At 51.8% G+C, this 17719-nt stretch overlaps 6 protein-coding genes across 7 annotated transcripts; 4 read left to right on the top strand and 2 right to left on the bottom strand.

Annotated features, from left to right (window-relative positions):
• Positions 1-110: 110 nt before the first annotated feature.
• Positions 111-3842, bottom strand: NCU04290. Of its 2 annotated transcripts, XM_011396352.1 has the most exons (3): positions 2521-3842; positions 1425-2447; positions 111-944 (listed from the first exon to the last, which is right to left on the bottom strand). In XM_011396352.1, exons 1-3 carry the CDS (start codon positions 3639-3641, stop codon positions 836-838), a joined length of 2253 nt encoding a protein of 750 aa, XP_011394654.1. In that variant the 5' UTR covers positions 3642-3842; the 3' UTR covers positions 111-835. The 2 variants fall into 2 exon arrangements, with proteins under 2 accessions (XP_011394654.1, XP_011394653.1); XM_011396351.1 differs by having other exon boundaries at positions 111-2447.
• Positions 3843-4838: 996 nt separating this feature from the next.
• On the top strand, positions 4839-7623 carry NCU04289 (hypothetical protein). The gene is made up of 2 exons (XM_955986.2): positions 4839-6173; positions 6227-7623. The coding sequence occupies exons 1-2, from the start codon at positions 5175-5177 to the stop codon at positions 6584-6586; spliced, it is 1359 nt and encodes a 452-aa protein (XP_961079.1). The 5' UTR covers positions 4839-5174; the 3' UTR covers positions 6587-7623.
• A 271-nt stretch (positions 7624-7894) lies between these two features.
• On the top strand, positions 7895-9923 carry NCU04288 (Poly(A)+ RNA export protein). The gene is made up of 3 exons (XM_955985.2): positions 7895-8478; positions 8545-8996; positions 9068-9923. Exons 1-3 carry the CDS (start codon positions 8215-8217, stop codon positions 9423-9425), a joined length of 1074 nt encoding a protein of 357 aa, XP_961078.1. The 5' UTR covers positions 7895-8214; the 3' UTR covers positions 9426-9923.
• Positions 9924-11478: 1555 nt separating this feature from the next.
• NCU04287 (hypothetical protein) lies at positions 11479-13725 on the bottom strand. The gene is made up of 2 exons (XM_955984.3): positions 12941-13725; positions 11479-12655 (listed from the first exon to the last, which is right to left on the bottom strand). Exons 1-2 carry the CDS (start codon positions 13061-13063, stop codon positions 12095-12097), a joined length of 684 nt encoding a protein of 227 aa, XP_961077.2. The 5' UTR covers positions 13064-13725; the 3' UTR covers positions 11479-12094.
• Positions 13726-13832: 107 nt separating this feature from the next.
• NCU04286 (hypothetical protein) lies at positions 13833-14837 on the top strand (the record flags this gene model as incomplete). The annotated part of the gene is made up of 3 exons (XM_955983.1): positions 13833-13979; positions 14211-14380; positions 14513-14837. The coding sequence occupies 3 exons, from the start codon at positions 13833-13835 to the stop codon at positions 14835-14837; spliced, it is 642 nt and encodes a 213-aa protein (XP_961076.1).
• A 74-nt stretch (positions 14838-14911) lies between these two features.
• On the top strand, positions 14912-16428 carry NCU17032 (hypothetical protein). The gene is made up of 2 exons (XM_011396549.1): positions 14912-15068; positions 15924-16428. The coding sequence occupies exons 1-2, from the start codon at positions 14968-14970 to the stop codon at positions 16108-16110; spliced, it is 288 nt and encodes a 95-aa protein (XP_011394851.1). The 5' UTR covers positions 14912-14967; the 3' UTR covers positions 16111-16428.
• Positions 16429-17719: the final 1291 nt, after the last annotated feature.

Genomic DNA, 17719 nt, shown 5'->3' with positions numbered 1-17719 from the left:
TCTTCCACTAAACTAATTTCCTGTACATGGCAAACCACAAAGCCATCCATCGATGCACCCTTGGTGTCTTTCACACACGCTCCAGCAACAAACCAAACACACAAACAACGTCCTTCTAAATGCCATATAAACATTATAAGACTCAGAGTAAAGTGTCTGAATCGACTACGTAAGTAGTCCTAACTATGTAACTAACAGAATGGTATCTTGATCTTGATCTTCTAATGAAACTTGATGATGTTTCCTTCCTCGTTCGGTTCTCCATCTTTGCCCTTTAACCCCGCCCACTGTATGTCCTTATGGACGTGTCCTAGTCTTTGATGCCTTGCTTTTCCTTCCACAACAAAAATATTGGGGAATGTTAAGACATGATGGGTCAAATACCCCACCCCATAGATGAACGAATCCCTTATAGCGGTTGACAAGATCACTCAGAACCGTCACTCCTCGCTCCTCACTCCAAACTCCCTTGATCTTTACTGCCACCACCAATGCTCATATTCGAAACCTTCCTCCTCAGCGACCTAAAGCTCATCATGGAGCTCTTCCTAGCCAAACTCGGTGTTCTGCTTCCCTGGCTCGCCCAACTCGGTGACCTCAACGGAGGAGGACCAAGAGGACCGATGGGAATAGAGCCAAAAGGACTGCTCCTCGGGGTCGTTCCGACCGTGATCATCCTCCGACGGGGAGGTGGTGGACTGGATCCGAGGACCTCGACAAGGCTCATCACCTCGGTTGCACCTTCAGTATCGTCGTCGTCGTCATTGTCGACAAGAACGAAGGTGTCGTCAAAAGTGTCGTCGTCATCATCAGAGACATTAGAAGGTTCATCCACCTAGGAGTACCTCTTGCTCTTGTGACTGCCTTTGCCGCTGCCGCTCTCGTTGCTGCTTTCCACGACCCTGTCTAGGGTTTTGGCTCGTTCTGCCAAGGGGGCGGTTTCCCTGTGTTTTGGAAATCGGAATAAATTAGCTCGGTGTTCCACTTTGTATGGTTGGTCGTTCGTTCGATCGTTGTTTCATGGCAGTTCGGTTGCGTTGTGTTGCATTATGGACATGGATGGATGGCAAGGCCCCTTTAGACCCCTTAAACGTCCTCGGCGTGTGTCTTTTTTGGGTCCGTAGGTGAGACAGGTGGGTAGTAACAAATTAGTGTAACAGATAAGGATATAATGAAACCACACCACGACCTCTCGCGAAGCTAGTGTAAGCAAAAAGAAACTCCAAAAGCGTTGAAACACAATAGCCCCCGGTCCCATGAATTCTCTTTGCCCTGCCCAATACTTTTCCTTTCACACATGAGCCTGCCCAAGAAAGAAACATAATCATCACACCATCGCCCAAAAAAGGCAACGTCACACATCAAACAACGTCAAAATAAACATCAACATCAGAAACATCACGCATCGCACAAGAAACACTCACATCAAACCCCCCAAAACCACTCTCCCTACCGCTCCCACCTCCGCCCTCACCCCTGCTCGACTCTGCTCCTCAAACTCTTTGATGACTCCCTGAACAATAATTTTGCGAATTTTGGCGTCCGCCTTGGTGAACAACTCGGCCACCGTGCCGTTGCACTGGCTGGGCGTGGGTACTAGTGATAGTAGCCTCGTATAAGTGTCGATTAAAACATCACACAATGTCGCAAAAGTTTCGAAAAAGTCCGGATCGAACGGTAGATTAGGCGTTAGTAAGTGTGTGTACTCCTCTCCTGGAAGCAGCTCGGTTTGCTCGGCTGGCGAGAAGGATATGGGTGCTGGGGAATTAGCGGATGACGTTGTTGGCTGTGCGGCCTGACCCGAGGATGGGGCGCCAGCAATGGTGGACGCTGTTGTCGAGGGGGCGGTTGATACTGCTGAGGTTGACGAGGGAATGCCGCTGCTGCTTGTTGATGTCGTCTTATCTGTCGAAGTTGAAGTGTTTCCCGCGCCCGAATTTGTGGTGGTGGTGGTGAGCATAGACTCGTCAAAAGTACCCGTGTGGGAGGGGACGGATTCAAGAGCGTAACCAAAGTCGTTAGGGTCGTTGCCGTTCGCTGTCGGTGGCGGGATGGGCATCGCTGGGGTGCTGGATCCGTTCACGGTGGTGTTACTACTGCCTCCTCCCATGCCAGTCGCACTACTTGCTCGTCTTGTTTTGGCGCTGGGCGTAGCTCGTCGGAACATTTGCGGGATGCGGGCCCGTGATAGGGAACTGGCTGACGCTGTGCCATTTTCCGAGTGTAGCTGTTGGAAGGTTTCGAACTCAGCTAGGAGGTGGTTCAGACTTCGCAAAAAGTCGGTAGGGTTGTTGCAGACGAGATCGAGAACGGTGGGGAGGGAGAGACCCAAGAGAAGGTAGTTGGTTGCTCTTCTGCCCAGCTTGGTGCTGTTAAAATAAGGCATCTTCTGTAAGTCGGGTTTGTCAAAGAGGATCGTGTTGAACCAGTAAATACGGCCTTCGTGACTGCGCAAAAGAAAAAGGAGACATGGTTAGCATATGACGAGGGCTCTTTGACGGCGTGGGTGGGGAGATGTACGCTTTCCGCAGATAATCCAAGGTTGATATCCTCTTGTTCGCCGTCTCTTGTATACGCGCGTGCACCTCGCCCAGCTCGCTTTGGGGCCCGGGAGCCACCATGGCGGGAGGCGCTAACTGTGTGGTGCTGGGCCCGAAGCCATTCACCGGCGTGGGCGTGCTGCGGCTCAACATCCTCGAGAAGTTGACGGTCTCGGTGGTGGCAGACGGCGGCGGGCGTACGGCGTCGGTCAGGCGCGAGGCGGCCAGCGCAATGCCGGGGACGGGCGGGATCGAGTTGGAGCTGAAGGAGCTGTGGCTGGTGGTGGTGGTGCCGACGGGTTGAAGGGACGGTTTGCGGGATCGACTCGTCACTGCTGCGGCTCCGCTGCCAGGGCCATTTCCCCCTGGGGCTCCGGATGTCGATAGGGACGAAGCGGCGCGGCGATGTCGGTGGATGAGGGACGAAAGGGACGACTTGCGACCGAATGAAGGCTGGCGATCGCGATTCTCGCGTTCTTGGGTGTTGGGATCTTGAGGGTCCCTGTGGAGGACCTTGTGCTGGCGGGGATCTGGTAGAGGTAGTACCTGTAGACTTGGACTGGGGGGCAGCGTCGAGCCAGCGGCGCTATTCCCGTTGGTGCTGGCGCTAGCCTGGCTAATGCTGGGCCTGGCGGATGTGATTGGCGAGTGCTGCGCTGCACTGGGTGATGATGATGGAGGTGGTGGTATTAACGGCGGTAGTGGTGGTTGCCCCCGTGCATGTGCCTCCAGCTGTGCCTGAACGTGTCCCTGGCCCTGCACCCCTGACGGCGAGGGAGGAGCTGGAATTGGAATTGGATTCCACTTGGCGTCTCCGCCAGCAGCAGCACCAGCACCACCAGCAGCAGCAGCAACAGCACCCGAACTGGTCCCCGGTCGCGGTCGCGATCTCCCAGGCGACGGGCTATTATTCCAGGGAGATTTGGGCGATTTGCTGGGGGCCGGGGGAGGAGCCTCTTTCCCAGCAGGAGGAGATGAAGGATCGATCATGTCGTTATCGCCATTGCCATTGCCCTTGCCCTTGCCCCTTCTTGTTTTCCCTCCTCCTTCTCCTTCTTCCCCCCCAAAAAGAGGCAATGTCGTCGGACTGGTTCGCTGCATGTCTCACACGTTATTTTGCTGATATGCGACCTTAAATGTCGAATATTGGCAATTCTCATTGACCTGTCAGCGCACCAGGGGCTCGAGGTTCCTCTCGGCTGCGCATCCCCGCAAGCTAAGGTATTCTCGGCAGGCCACATTCGATGCTGTGGATATCCAGAAAGACGACGTCGTTCGTTCACATGGGATACCTATTCGAGGTGTCGCAGGTTCTGAGAAGAGACAAGATATGATTGCCCACAACCACGGGGTCCCAACTCGATATAAATTGCCTCGAAAAAAAGTAAAAATAAAAAAAAAATCGCTATTACCATCAAAGACTGGGCCCAAGCTCTGACGACAACGACGACAAAACGGGAGTGCGACCTTTTCCTGTCCGTTTGTCCGCCTGATCGCAAATCAGCAGCCGCCAGCCGCAGAAATCCGAGGAATGGGAGCAACGGAATCCCGGTTACCGCCCGTCAGAGACATTAATCGCCCGGCTGCTCGTGGCAATTCGATGAGAGCATTGGCCGGCAAACGAGAGACCTCCTGGGACTTTCTAGACAGCCAAGCTGAGACTTTTCGTCCCAAGAAGCTGGTGATAGACATTGCCAGTCGCCTACAATTCATTTGTTCAGCAATAGAAAAGAAATGTCTTCGGCGAGCCCAACATTGGTGTCCTTTCGGGCGAGCTGAATGGAATGTAGAACATTGACAGCAACAACTTGAACACCACCGGAATGGTAGGCCATGTGCAAGGAACAATTCCTGAGAAATTGGACCCTGAAAAAGAGCCTCCAATAGTTCACCACTCAAAAGGGCAACCACAACATGCTGAATGAAAGGAACCGATCGGGTCGCTGTTTGGGCCGCAGTTGTTGGGCGGGAAGGACGGGACAATCGCCGTACAATTTAACTTGCAAACAACTGTCACTCAAAGACCAAAACAATGCGTTTAGTATTGACGCGGCACGAGACTGATACGCCTATCCACGCACAATGACAGGATGGGTGAAATTGATAAACAGACCTTGGTTTCTGTCATGTATACTCAACGACGTTAAGTTGAACATATGTCCCTAGACCGTAATAAAGTATCACCATGTGGCCTCAACATTTTTTTTGTCCATGAATAATAAGTGGGGGAGGGGCAGATTAGAAAGAGGGGGGGCAACAAAAGGGGTTGGACTGATAGGGTATCATTGGTCTTATCCAGTTCAGGTACCTAACTACTGATCAACACAGCTTCCTCGTGACAACACCTTCTCTCCTTCATCACGTTTCAGCAACACCTTTTTTTTCTTTAATTGCTAATCACTGAACTCACACCTTACGAGCTTCAGCAAACCGTTCTTGGATTAATTTATCATTTCTTGAAACCCTTCAAGTATCCCTTCTTTCTTGTACTAGGTACCACACAACAGGATAACCTAGTTCGAGCCATCACAGCCCAACACCATCTCATAAACTACCGGTGTTTACAACCCAACCCAAAAAGGACATTATTACCTCGCAACATTCATCCCAAACTCATTAATTCAAACAATTAAAATGGCCCCCTCCGACCCCGTTAATCCCCCGGGTACCCCCGCCCCCTCCCTCCTCGAAGGCCGTCTCTGGGTCGACGGCTGCTTCGACTTCTTCCACCACGGCCACGCCGGCGCCGTCGTGCAGGCCCGCCAACTCGGCACCGAGCTGTACGTCGGCGTGCACTCGGACGAAGCCATCCTCGAGAACAAGGGGCCCACCGTCATGACGCTGCGCGAGCGTCTGCTCGCCACCGACGCCTGCCGGTGGGTGACCAAGTCGGTCGCCTACGCGCCCTACGTCACGCAGCTGGACTGGATCAGCCATTTCGGGTGCAAGTACGTGGTGCACGGGGACGACATCACGTCCGACAGCTCGGGCGAGGATTGCTACCGGTTTGTGAAGGCGGCGAATCGGTTCAAGGTGGTGAAGCGCACGCCGAGTATCAGCACCACGGATCTGGTGGGCAGGATGCTGTTGTGCACGCGGACGCATTTCATCAAGGATTTGGAAAAGATGTTGGAGGGGGAGGAAGGGAATGGGACGGCGGAGGAGAAGAAGAAGGTCGGGGAGGAGATGAAGGAGAGGATCAGGCTGTACGCGACGGATGAGACGGCCAAAAACCCTGGTGCGAATGTGTGGTTTTGGAAGGGGGATGAGAAGAAGAAGAAGAAGGAGGATGAGGGCAAGGAGGAGGAGAAGGGGGTGTTCAGGGAGTTGTTTGGAGGGATTGGACCCAAGCCGGGGCAGAGGGTTGTTTATGTGGATGGAGGCTTTGATTTGTTCTCGAGCGGACATATTGAGTTCCTGCGGCTGGTGACGCAGAAGGAGGAGGAGCTGGCGCGTCAGGAGGGGTGGTATTCGCAGCAGGCAATTGACGAGAGGAAGGGCAAGGGCGCGGATTACGGTCCAGCGTTTGTGGTGGCTGGTGTTCATGATGACGAGGTCATCAACCGCGAAAAGGGCGTGAACTATCCCATCATGAACGTCTTTGAGCGTGGTCTCTGCGTCTTGCAGTGCAAGGTATGTTTTTATCAACAGAGTCGTCGAGAGATTGATGTTGACATTCGCTACAGTACATCAACGCCGTCGTTTTCGGCGCTCCCTTCAAGCCAACCAAGGGCTATCTCACCTCTCTCCCCTGGGGCACTCCTGATGCGGTCTACCACGGTCCGACCTCGTTCATGCCGCACACCGAAGACGTGTACGCGGTTCCCAAGGAGATGGGCATCTACAAGGAGATTGGCCAACACGAGTACAAGGACGTGAATGCCGGCACCATCGTCCAAAGAATCATGAAGAGCAGGGATCTCTATGAGGCTCGCCAGAAGGCCAAGGGCATGAAGGCCGACATCGAGGCCGCCCACCGGGAGCGCGAGTTGCTGGAGGAACAGCAGAGGCAGAAGGAGGAGGCCATCGCCGCGCAAAAGGAGTAGAGACGCCGTACGCGGTAACACAAACCATCGGCATCCGGAGCAAGGGCAAATCTCGACAACGGACTTGGATAGACCGAGTCACGGAGATGTAATACGATAGACGGCTTTCAATATGCCAGGGAATGCGTATGAGACACGAGCATCATAAACGGTGTCAACGAGGAGTGGACGAAGCTAGACTAGTACTACGTAATGATAGAGGAGGTTTGAATAATTCAAAAAAGCAAACGCTTGGAAAGTTCATCAGATCGTATTCAATAAGAGTCATCAAGGGTGATGCGCGAAGATTTACCCCGGCACCACTTCAGAGCTTGACTCTATTATTGTGTTTCTCATCACCTGAACTTGTGAAGCCCCCCAGATCGTAGCAGATGCTTTTACGTTTGTGCCAACCAAGACAATGTGACATGATCGGATGAACGGGTTGGGGACTTCCCGCGAAGTCTAGAGTTTCAAAAGATGTCCATCCAAACCACGTCGCATGTCCAGGTCGGAACAAAACGAAGAAAGCAAAGATGGAAAAAGATGGGTTGTTGTGAAGCAACCCCCCTCGCACCAAGAATAAGCCCCGTCGAGTAACTTCGCCGCAGCTTCCCCGAAGAGAAACAAGAGCGAGCAATCGCATATCTGTGGTATCGTGACGAAACCTCTCGAGCCACCGTCAAAACGCCCCAAGTCCGGACCACCCAAGCGGCTGAACCCGCCATCGACCCCAGCTCCCCAGATCAGGCATCAAACTCGTCACCCGAGGCGCGGACTCATATCTTCGTCCATGTGGTCCCCGAGCTCGGAAGATGACACCCTCCCTGGAGAAGCAGACGAGGTCGACTTTGGTGTGACGGGCAGGGCTGGGCAAGACAGACGAGGAACTGGGCGGCCGAGATCAGCCGCAGTGCTTCTATGGCGGCGCGTTTCCGCAATCCGTTCGCAAGCGAACGAATGTCCGGGGACTTTCTCCCAAAGCTCGAGGAAATGAAAGAAGCGCGCAAAAAAAGCGTGATCTCTCCGTGTGGAAGCTTCGAATAGCGATTTGTCGGACGAGGGGGAGTTGCTTGGAGAGGAGAAGAAAAGGGAAAAGTGTGGTTTGCGGTCCCGAAATTTTCTTAAAAATGGCACTCGCGGCGGGGGGTGGGTCTCTGTGGTTCAAGGTGGAGCTGATTGTCCAATCAGTAGTGAGGACTGGTCGATGAGCGAATGATCTTGCTGAGCCACGGTGCGGCGTGAACCTAGCGACTGGTCACTGCACAGGCACCACCAAAAGGCAGCAGCGCCAGGCAAGAGCAGGCAACGGCAGGCAACTTGGGAGTCGGGTTGCAGCCTCTCTCCAAACTTTCTGCCGGCTGGCGTGTGTGCATCCATCCATCCATCCATCCATCCATCCCACTATCAAAGCGCGACCCGACTCGCGACTTGGATTCCATCATACCTCAGCCAGCAGCAATACCTGTCGCGGCTGCTTGGTAGTTATATCTCAACAACCGATACATAAGAAGCTGCTTTGCACCATTGCACAGCTTCAGAACCTGTAGCAACAGACGAACGGCTTTTATCACGACCACAACATACGATACGCGCGACAGCTCTAAACTGCCCAGCTCGAGTCTCACGACTCCCAGCACGAGCCAAACATGGCTGGTCTTTTTGGTTCCGCCGCCGCATCCGCGAGCAACACCCTCGGCGATCTTAAGCAGGATGTCGAGCTCGGCCAACCCCCCGAGGACAGCATCAGCGACCTTGCCTTCAACCCCAACCCCGCCGACCAGAAGGACTTCCTCGCCGTAGCCAGCTGGGACAAGAAGACACGCATTTACGAGATCTTGAGTAATGGTCAAGGTCAGGGACAGGCCATGATTGAGCATGATGCCCCCGTTTTCTCTTGCGATTTCTTCAAGGTATGTTTGCGTCGATTGGCCTGGCAGGTAGCCCGACAAAACACTGACATGCACTTCTCCCAACAGGACGGCACAAAGGTCATTTCCGCCGGCGCCGACAAGGCCGCCAAGGTTCTCGATTTGGCCACCGGTCAGTCGATGCAGGTCGCTGCTCACGATATGCCCATCAAGTGCGTTCGCTACTTCGAGGCCAATGGCACGCCCATGGCGGTGACAGGTGGCTGGGACAAGCAGATCAAGTACTGGGATTTCCGCTCCGCGAACCCGGCCGCCACGGTGCAGGCCCAGGAGCGCGTTTATACCATGGATGTGCGCGACAACTTGCTCGTGGTCGGAACCGCTGATCGCTATATCAACGTGATCAACCTGAAGGACCCCGGCAAGTTCTACAAGACAATGCAGAGCCCTCTTAAATGGCAGACTCGTGTGGTCAGCTGCTTCAACGATTCTCAGGGCTTTGCTATCGGCTCGATCGAGGGTAGATGCGCCATTCAATATGTGGAGGACAAGGATTCTGCGTACGCCTTCACCTCCTCCCCCTTTACTATCCCATCTGCCGAATACGCTGACTAACTGACTTGTTTTCCAGCTCCAACTTCTCTTTCAAATGCCACCGCGACCCCGCCCAAGGCAACACCACGGCCGTCCACGCTGTCAACGACATCTCCTTCCACCCCCAACACGGCACCTTCAGCACAGCCGGTAGCGACGGCACCTTCCACTTCTGGGACAAGGACGCCAAGCACCGTCTCAAGGGTTACCCCAACGTCGGCGGCAGCATCACCTCGACAACGTTCAACAAGACCGGCAGCATCTTTGCCTACGCCATTAGTTATGACTGGAGCAAGGGGTACCAAGGCAACTCGCCCACGTACCCGACCAAGGTCATGCTCCACCCAGTACAGCAGGACGAGTGCAAGCCCCGTCCGAGCGTTAAGAAGAGGTAGGGGCATAACTTGACGACGGGAAACAAAAGGAGCTTCGAAGAGTGATGTGGAAAGTTGGCTATCTGGAGTATCTGGATAAGGAAAGGGTGCTTTTCCTTTCTAGACTCGGGACCAAGAATAAATAGGGACAAAGAAGTATGGGAGAGGCGATGGTATAGTAGTATGGAGACGGCCGAAGAGATGGTACGAGAGTGATGGATGACAAGAATCAACGATACCAGAGGTCTACACGGCAAGGAACGAAGGGAAGAGGAAGCAAGCAGCAGCGCGACTTCTTTTATGAATTTGGTAGTTTAGGCAGTTAGGTTATTCAATGGGTTTCAAGTGTAACGAGTAGGGACTGAGCTATATTTCAGATCGGTGAACATGTCTTCTATTCTTCCATGTCGTGTTTGACGAAGTGGATATAGACGAGTGTCCATCAAGGTAGCATTTTGATTAGAATCTGATGTAGCTAGCACCAGAAATTGAAATAGAGACTCTCCGACTAACATGCCATGTTCGTTGATCTTTCTATCTCCCACCGAGAACTAGGATGATGGTAGTGTACCAAGCCCGTTTAAGCCACCATGTCTTTATAGTCACTGGGGACTGACTCTTCACTCGACCATGACTATTCAGTTATTGCCATAGATAAGTTCGCTCCTGTTACTTATGTTCCTTCCTCTTTTTTTTTTTTTTTTTTTTTTTTTTTTTTTTTTTTTTGGCTTCATTTGTTAAGAGCCCATCCATGAAAAGCACCGAGCTTCGTTCGTTTCTCAAATCCCCACTAACAGTGAGTCCAGTCTGTCCCGTCGGTTCATGATAAATAAACCAAGTGACCTTCGATGACATCATTGACATCACCAGACACTCAGACCCCCTATGAACAACCAATGTTCCATGTAGTTGATTATCCCCTCGTGTTTCGTTGTGGTTTCGCTGTGTTTGATACGAAAATTGGACCCTCAAATCATGAAACGAGAAGCAAAAGCCACATACGACAGCGAGGAGTGTTCTAGAACATGCAGTACCTCTACCTCTCTCTACCTCTCTCTACCTCTCTCTACCTCTCTCTACCTCTCTCTACCTCTCTCTACCTCTCTCTACCTCTACCCTAACTTGACTTAGTTCAACCCTAACATGACCCTTGTTTCCAGGTAGGTAGTGTAGCGTAGCCTACCTTTCCCTCTTTTGTACACTACACTACACTACCTACATGACTTTTGTCCAATCCTCAAGTCCCTAAATTCCACAAACTTGCAATCGAACTTCAAATCGACAAATCATACTTGGGTACCTACACTTACTTCCCCAGCCTTTACTACATATATACTATTACAAAGAATTCTAAAGCTAATAACATGTCGAGTCGAGTGGCATTGCAAGTACCGACACTATACACTATACACTACGTACTATACCTACCTAGAGCATGAACCACACTGCACACACACACTGCACAAACTGCGACGCGCACAAACTCTCCCCTCCCCCGTTAAGACTACCTGATACCTAGCCACCTCACATCGAAACCAGCACATCCAGATCGTAACCGGAACCCCGGCCCCGTCCATGGAAAGCCCCCGTCCCACCAGTTCAGTTCCCTGACGAGGCTAGGTTGACATTGTAAGCGGTATGTCTAAAGTTGACGTAGGCGTTGAATGTCCGGTACGTAGCCTAGGTAGTCTGGACCTCTTTGCGAGGCTTTGGGGTCTGGTAGATACCAGGTAAGTTTAGTAGGTAAGTAGGTAAGTAAGTAAGTAAGTAAGTAAGTAAGTAAGTAAGTAAGTAAGTAAGTAAGTAAGTAAGTAGGTAAGTAAGTAGGTAAGTAAGTAGGTAAGTAAGTAGGTAAGCATGTGACATGATCATGTGAACAGGCAGCGACAGCGAGCATGTGATACTGGTAGGTATGTACGTACATCAAGTACATACCGGACCCGGGAGTTGTAAAGACCTGACAGGAGACAGGAGACAGGAGGCCCTGGAGGTTGATGTCGTGCATTTGAACATTTCGGTATTTAGTTGCTTGTCGGGTCTGGTGTAAGGGGGGGTGGGTCTACTTGATATGGTCTGGTTTGCCAGGAACGAGTGAAGATGGTGTAGAATGAGGCGATTCGGAAGAGAAATGTCGACATTTGTGTATATGCCAAGATTACATGTTAGCAGCAAAAGACTGTGTTAACGGTGTGATGGAAATGTATGTAAATGACATCGGGCTGGAAACATGATAGGTAAATGCCATAATCGAGAAAATATGCGTAAGTATCACTGCCGGTTTACGGACGTGAAAATGTGTGAATGATTGTTAAATGATGATGAATTTCGAGGCTCTAGCCTTTCTCGATTTCGTTATCGAGTCAGCGAGCCCACGAGTGATTCGCTCGTAGGGTAGTAGTAGGTAATAACTATCCAAAAGACAGACAAGACTGCTGAGACGTTGTCGCCAGTCTCCGCCATATCGTGACAAGGAAAGAAGATAGTAAGAAAACAATGAAAGGACCCAAAACACCTGCTCCAGCCAAAACCCAACAACAAGAGATCCTGTCGTGTGCATAGAGGTACTCATATGCAAAAAAAAAAAAAAAAAAAAAAAAAACCATGTCCATGTGTCAAACCCATTACCGCTCGCTCCAGTGATCAAAAACTCATGAAATCTTCTCGCGCTTAGTGGAGAGAGAGAGAGAACATCAAGCTTTGGAGCCACCTTTAGCACGAGCGCCAAACACATCCTCCACCATACCACTCCACAGATCCCTAATCATACCCTGGCTACCAGCCTGCTCCTCTTGCGCCTTAGCCTCGTCGCGCGCAATGTCACGGACAAAGCCAAGGCTGACCCAGTCAGCACCAGTCCAGTTGTCCAAGTCGACAACCTCCTGGCTGAGCGAGGCGGGGAGCACCTGGCCGGGCTTGTTGGCGACGACGGCGACAGCGGGCTTGCTGGCCATCAGGTCGGCGTCACCCTCAGAGGCCATCTCGCCGCGCTGCTCGGGTTTTAGCTCATCAAAGAGCGGCATGCGCTGCACCGTGGGGGGAGGAGGGGTCTTGTTGTCTGGGAGCAGGGGGACGCGGATGGTGTCAAAGTAGGTGGGGTGGAAAGCAGACGCATGGCTGGATTCTGTGGCGGCAAGGTTGGGAAGGACGACGGCGTCGATGCCGTTGGCGAAGAAGGAGGGGTTGATGGAGGCGTTGGTAGGGGCCGAGGTGCGGAAGCCTTGCATCAGGGGAACCTTGCGAGGGGTACGGGCCTGGTGGGATTGGTTAGTCTCATGGTTATTCACATTGAGTTTGGTGGTGTGGACGGGAGTGAACGGGACGTTGGTGAGAGAGCATTTCCCGAATTGGGTGCTTATGCTGCAAGGACGGGAAGATGATAGGAGATGATGGTTCGATTATCTGATAGGTGCCGTGTGGTGAGGGAAGTCCGCAATTGGCGACCATGGTCCAAGGAAAGGTGGCAGTGTCATGTAAATGGAGGGGCAAAGGTGGAAAAAGGAGCAATGAGGAGAGAAACAAAGGGGGAGGGAACTTACATCAAGACTCTCAGTCCTGCTGACGTTGCTGGTGGCATTGAGGATAAAGCTAGGCTTGGCAACAGCAGGAGATGTGCTCAAAGACCTGGTGAGTTTTGTGACGGGAGCCGCGATTCTCGACATGATTGATGTTGTTGTTGTTGTGGTTGGTTGTGTGGTGTTGATATGTATTACACAGTATGAATGATTTCCCGATTCGGAAGCTGTGTCGAGTGCGTCACCGGATGGCTATTTGATGTCGAAGAGGTGCGAGGATTGAGAGTATGAAAGGACAGAGACAGAAGATGAGTCGAGAGGAGAGAGATGGCTGGTATTTGAGTTCAGAGTTGATTGAACAAGGGAGCTGACGAGATGCTGAGGATGTTGGGGACTGAAGCTGGGGGAGAGAAGCGGTCGATATAAGTCGAGGCCGGGAACGGACCTCCGGGGCCCTCACTCAAGAGATCTGGGCAGACCAAAGCCAATCTGAGGAGAACACCGACAGGGGGGGGGAGGAGGGGGGTACAAACTGAAAGATGTCAAGAAAAGAAAGGAGGGGACAGGGAAGCTTGGAGTTGGCGGCATGCATGATTGCAGCAATGGGGATTCGACTTTGATGATCTGCGTGAAGAGTTGACTCGTGCGTTGCTGTTGGAGACGACTGCCGCCGCTCGACAACAAACCGGCACATCCATCGCTCTTGCATCCCCATACAGCTCCCATACAGCTCGCCATACAGGTCCAATGCCACCCCCCTCCTGCGATTGGGTGCTTCTGTGGCGATTGATTGATTGATTGACTGTCCCATCACTCCCAAGTCCCAAAAGTCCCCAGACCAGACTACGGACCCCTCTTTCTTATGTAAGTGATGGTCGGAGGCCTGGGGACGAGGACATGGTGTTTGATTGGCACCATGTCTGCACTAGACATGGCGACGTTGGAGGTTGCCGGGGTTACAATGTTTATCATGGCCTTGATCGTCCGTTTTGGTGTTTTTAGTCGCAGCATCTCGCAGCATCCCGAGATGGAATGGGCAGAGGACCGAAAGATCCAAGCTAGTGTAGGGGAGGGGGGGGCACGGGGGGTCCGCTGTATGAGCCGATGACGACGTAGATGCGAGTGTGCAATCCCGAGTATTCTCGAGCGTCAAACAGCCCATGGCTGCAGCTTTGTGTTCCCGCGGCCTTCCATTCTTCCTCTGCCCCGAGTTTCACAGGTTTGACTGACCCGGATCGCCACCATTTCGGGCATCCGGATACCTGTAGCAGTGACTAACACGCACAATGACTAGGTACTTAGCAAAGCCCCAGGTTTTGGAGCCGGTGAGATGGTCGTCTTGGGGGGGTGTCCATTGCACTGGAGTGTTTGTGGAGTTCGCACCAAGCATCCCGAACTCACCCTCTCTCCTCGTATGGCCACGACGGAACAGCCCCAGCACCACTACAGGGAGGAGGGGGGTTCGTGAGTTGCCCGCCTTCCAACCAAGCGGAAGTCACAAGATCTCAACGACTTGATCCAGATGCCAGATTCGCACTTGCCTGCCAGTTGCCTTACCGAGCTTGGCGGGCTGTCTGCCGTGTGTTCCTGAGACAGTGGGGAAGTCTGGGGATGGAGAAAGTGCGACCCTGAACAGCTAGGAAGCTTTGACAGGGGGCGGCCCAGCTGCTCAACAAGAGTTGGGAAGCTTGGGCCATCAAGGTTCCGCTTCCATTCTGGCAACGCACAGCACCCCGCGAGCGAGGCGGTCAGTCCGTTGTCGGTCTCCCATGGTGAGGCTTCGCTCAATTCCACTTTCTCCTACAACACATCGCCCCCCGCGGGCCCGACACAGCGCCGTTCAGTTCCAAGACCACAAGCGAAAGCAAAGCAATTCAACCCCAGAGCTGTCCAGACCATTGGCTACCAGCACCAGGCTTGATCCGGCTAGCTGGTCAACAACTTTTGACAGCACGTGGGCAATCCGTGAATCGCATCTCATCTGTCAGTCTGTCACTGGTGCGCTTGGTGCGCTAGGTACGGACAGTGACTGGGTACGTCACAGTTCACGGATGGCCCGGCTGATGTATATTCGACGGATGGGCGGTTTTCTCCATGTCCTGCGTGCGTGTCTCGAGGCGGTAAAGCCAAGCTTGTGCAGCAGTTCAGTTGAGTCAGTCTTCTTCCTTTCTGACAGTCATGTTTCCGGGGGCTGGAGAGGTGGATGGATGGTCGTGTGCTGGAGACAGACCAGTTCGATTTGGGACAAGCGAGCTGCTTGCTGATCTTGGATGTTCGTCTTGGACACTGGGGATACCCTCACTTCAGAGTCATGGCCTCCATCTGACACAGGATCTTGTGATCTCGATATTACAAATCTTGCCAGATCCCAGACATATTTCAAATAAACTTGGTAGTTCGATCTGATACCGCAGAGTTATCGACTTGCCTATCAGAGAGAGCGGTAGGCCAGTCGAAGCCTCATGGAATCAACCTTATTCTGTTCCATGCAGGTAAGCCCTGCGTCCAACATCACAGAATCCTCATCACTTGGGAATCAACCACTTGTTGCCTCCCGAATATCTACCCTAGCTCTGATTTGTGTTTTTGAAACTTTCCTGAAAGTCGTTTGCTGCTTTCGGCCCTTTGCCCAGCCTGCGCCGTGTAAGCTGGACGCCAGGGCAGTTCTGATCCCGGCGCCCTTTACCAATCAATCTTGATCAGCCACTCACAATTCAGGAACTGTGTACGCACATCACAGCCTCGCTTCGGACCGCACCTTGTCTGAGACGTACGTTCGAAAAGGGATAGACTTCGCATCCTCAACAATACGACCTTTCTGGGTTGCTTGCCGCCGAGAGACGGTTCAACACTAGGTCACGGCCGTCCGCGGAACTTTTGACTCGCCCCTCTATATGTGTCCTCAGGGCTTCCACTACGATAAGAACACCAGCCATCTTGTTGCTACCCTCTTGCACAGTGACCTTTCTCAAAGGACACAAAGTGACACAAAGGGAAAGAAAATTAGGCGCATAATGATTAATGCCAGGTTATTGACGGCCAGGCGTCAGAAAAGCCATCTCCTCCCAAGAAAGCGCCATTCACGACTGGGGATGCCCTCCCCCTCAATATCCATCTGTGGGGTATGTAGCTGTCGACCTGTCACTTCTTTGACAGTTCCACTTACACTACAACCACATCGGTCCTTGCCGTGATTCCAAAACAATGCAACAAGAGACCACCGGCACTTGATGACGAATGTGTGGTATACATACAATGTCATGGGCTGCCGCTGCATTCACGTTCGGGATTGGAATCGTCCACTCGAACGTCGACCAGACATTGTCAGATAATGACAGATTGTTTTTTTCTTATTGACATTGAAGGTGGACCTGGTCCTAACTTATATATCACATTGAACCCCTCACAACTGGTTTGCATCCATTGCAGAACCTCACTGTGACGAAAGAAACAGAAAAAAATAAAGACAACAATAAAAATGAACTTGGTTTCTTTTTTTTTTAAAAAAAAAAGACAGAGAGGAAGAGAAAAGAGAGAGAGAGAGAGAGAGAGAGAGAGAGTAAACCGAACACCGAATCAGAGGGGAAGCATTCAATTGTTGGCCAAAAAACCCGAGCATCAACATATAGTCCAAGAGCTCTACGCGAACGCTGAATACGACACCAAGTAGACTGACTATCCCATCAACATCATATTTGACGCTGGGGGACCAAACATATTGATGATCCTGCCTATCAATCCACCATCCAAGCTTTCTCTCACAAGTGTGTATACTCCTAGTTAACATCTTGCTTACTCCCTCTACGGAACAGAACAGAACAGCTTCTCTATCTTCCATGACTTACACTTACTCGCTTGACAACTCGGCGATTCATCAAAGTGTTCCCCAAATAATACCTATCACCCAACGATCATCATTCAACAGCGGTCCTCGTCATTTCTTGCATTCTTTGAGTGACAATACATAATACACACACATCATCATACTCCAGATATACACGTTCCAACGCCCCTGATGATGTAGATGTACCGTACAAAGTCAGGGGTTAATCATCAACTTTCAGGGGAAATCAGGCAGAATAATCTGTGGGTATACTGCCCCGAAAATGTACATTTCATATCCTTCAAAATAAGTGGAAGAGACGCGCTGTTACCCCGAAGTACACTACTCAGCTGTCAGTTCGATTTCTCTGATGCCCTCCCTGCCCTCCCTGCCCTCCAGTCCCTTCCCTTTCTAAACCTTTCATTTCGATAACTGAAGCGCTGAAGGGGGTGGAGACATTCGAAATCGCTGCCGTCTTGCATACCTGCCTACAGTTTCTGTCTGGTGGGCATAAATGTTGCCGCAGTATGTATCCTTCCTAACAGATTACTACCTAGGAGTATGCCTGATTTCCCTGAAACCGGGCAAGTTGAAAATCAAACCCCCCCCCGCGAGTTTTATACAGTAATTAAAATTCTGCTTAAAGTGCAGTAAGGAACGCACATAGATACGTACATACACCGCATCATCACCGCCTCTTCACCTATAAGTTTCCTTCTCCCCCCTCCCAACCTCCCAACCTCCTCCGGAAAGCCCGGAAGGCCATCCCAGACGCGACATAAAGGTGACAATTAATTATGCGATTCTCCATCATGGCTACGCGTGGTAGCAAACACAAACACCGCTCCTTTGTTTTGTTTCATTTACTACGAGAAAAAATAAATGGAAAGAGGTAAGAAACAACAGTGTCAGGTGACCGTGACATGTGATGATGTTCCATGGCGATCGACCTTTGGACGAAGGGTGGACTTGTGGAGTAT

Source organism: Neurospora crassa, linkage group V (genome assembly GCF_000182925.2).
Source record: "Neurospora crassa OR74A linkage group V, whole genome shotgun sequence".
NCBI lineage: Eukaryota > Fungi > Ascomycota > Sordariomycetes > Sordariales > Sordariaceae > Neurospora > Neurospora crassa.
The sequence above is the reverse complement of the archived record's forward strand: the minus strand, read 5'-3'. Positions and strand labels throughout refer to the sequence as shown.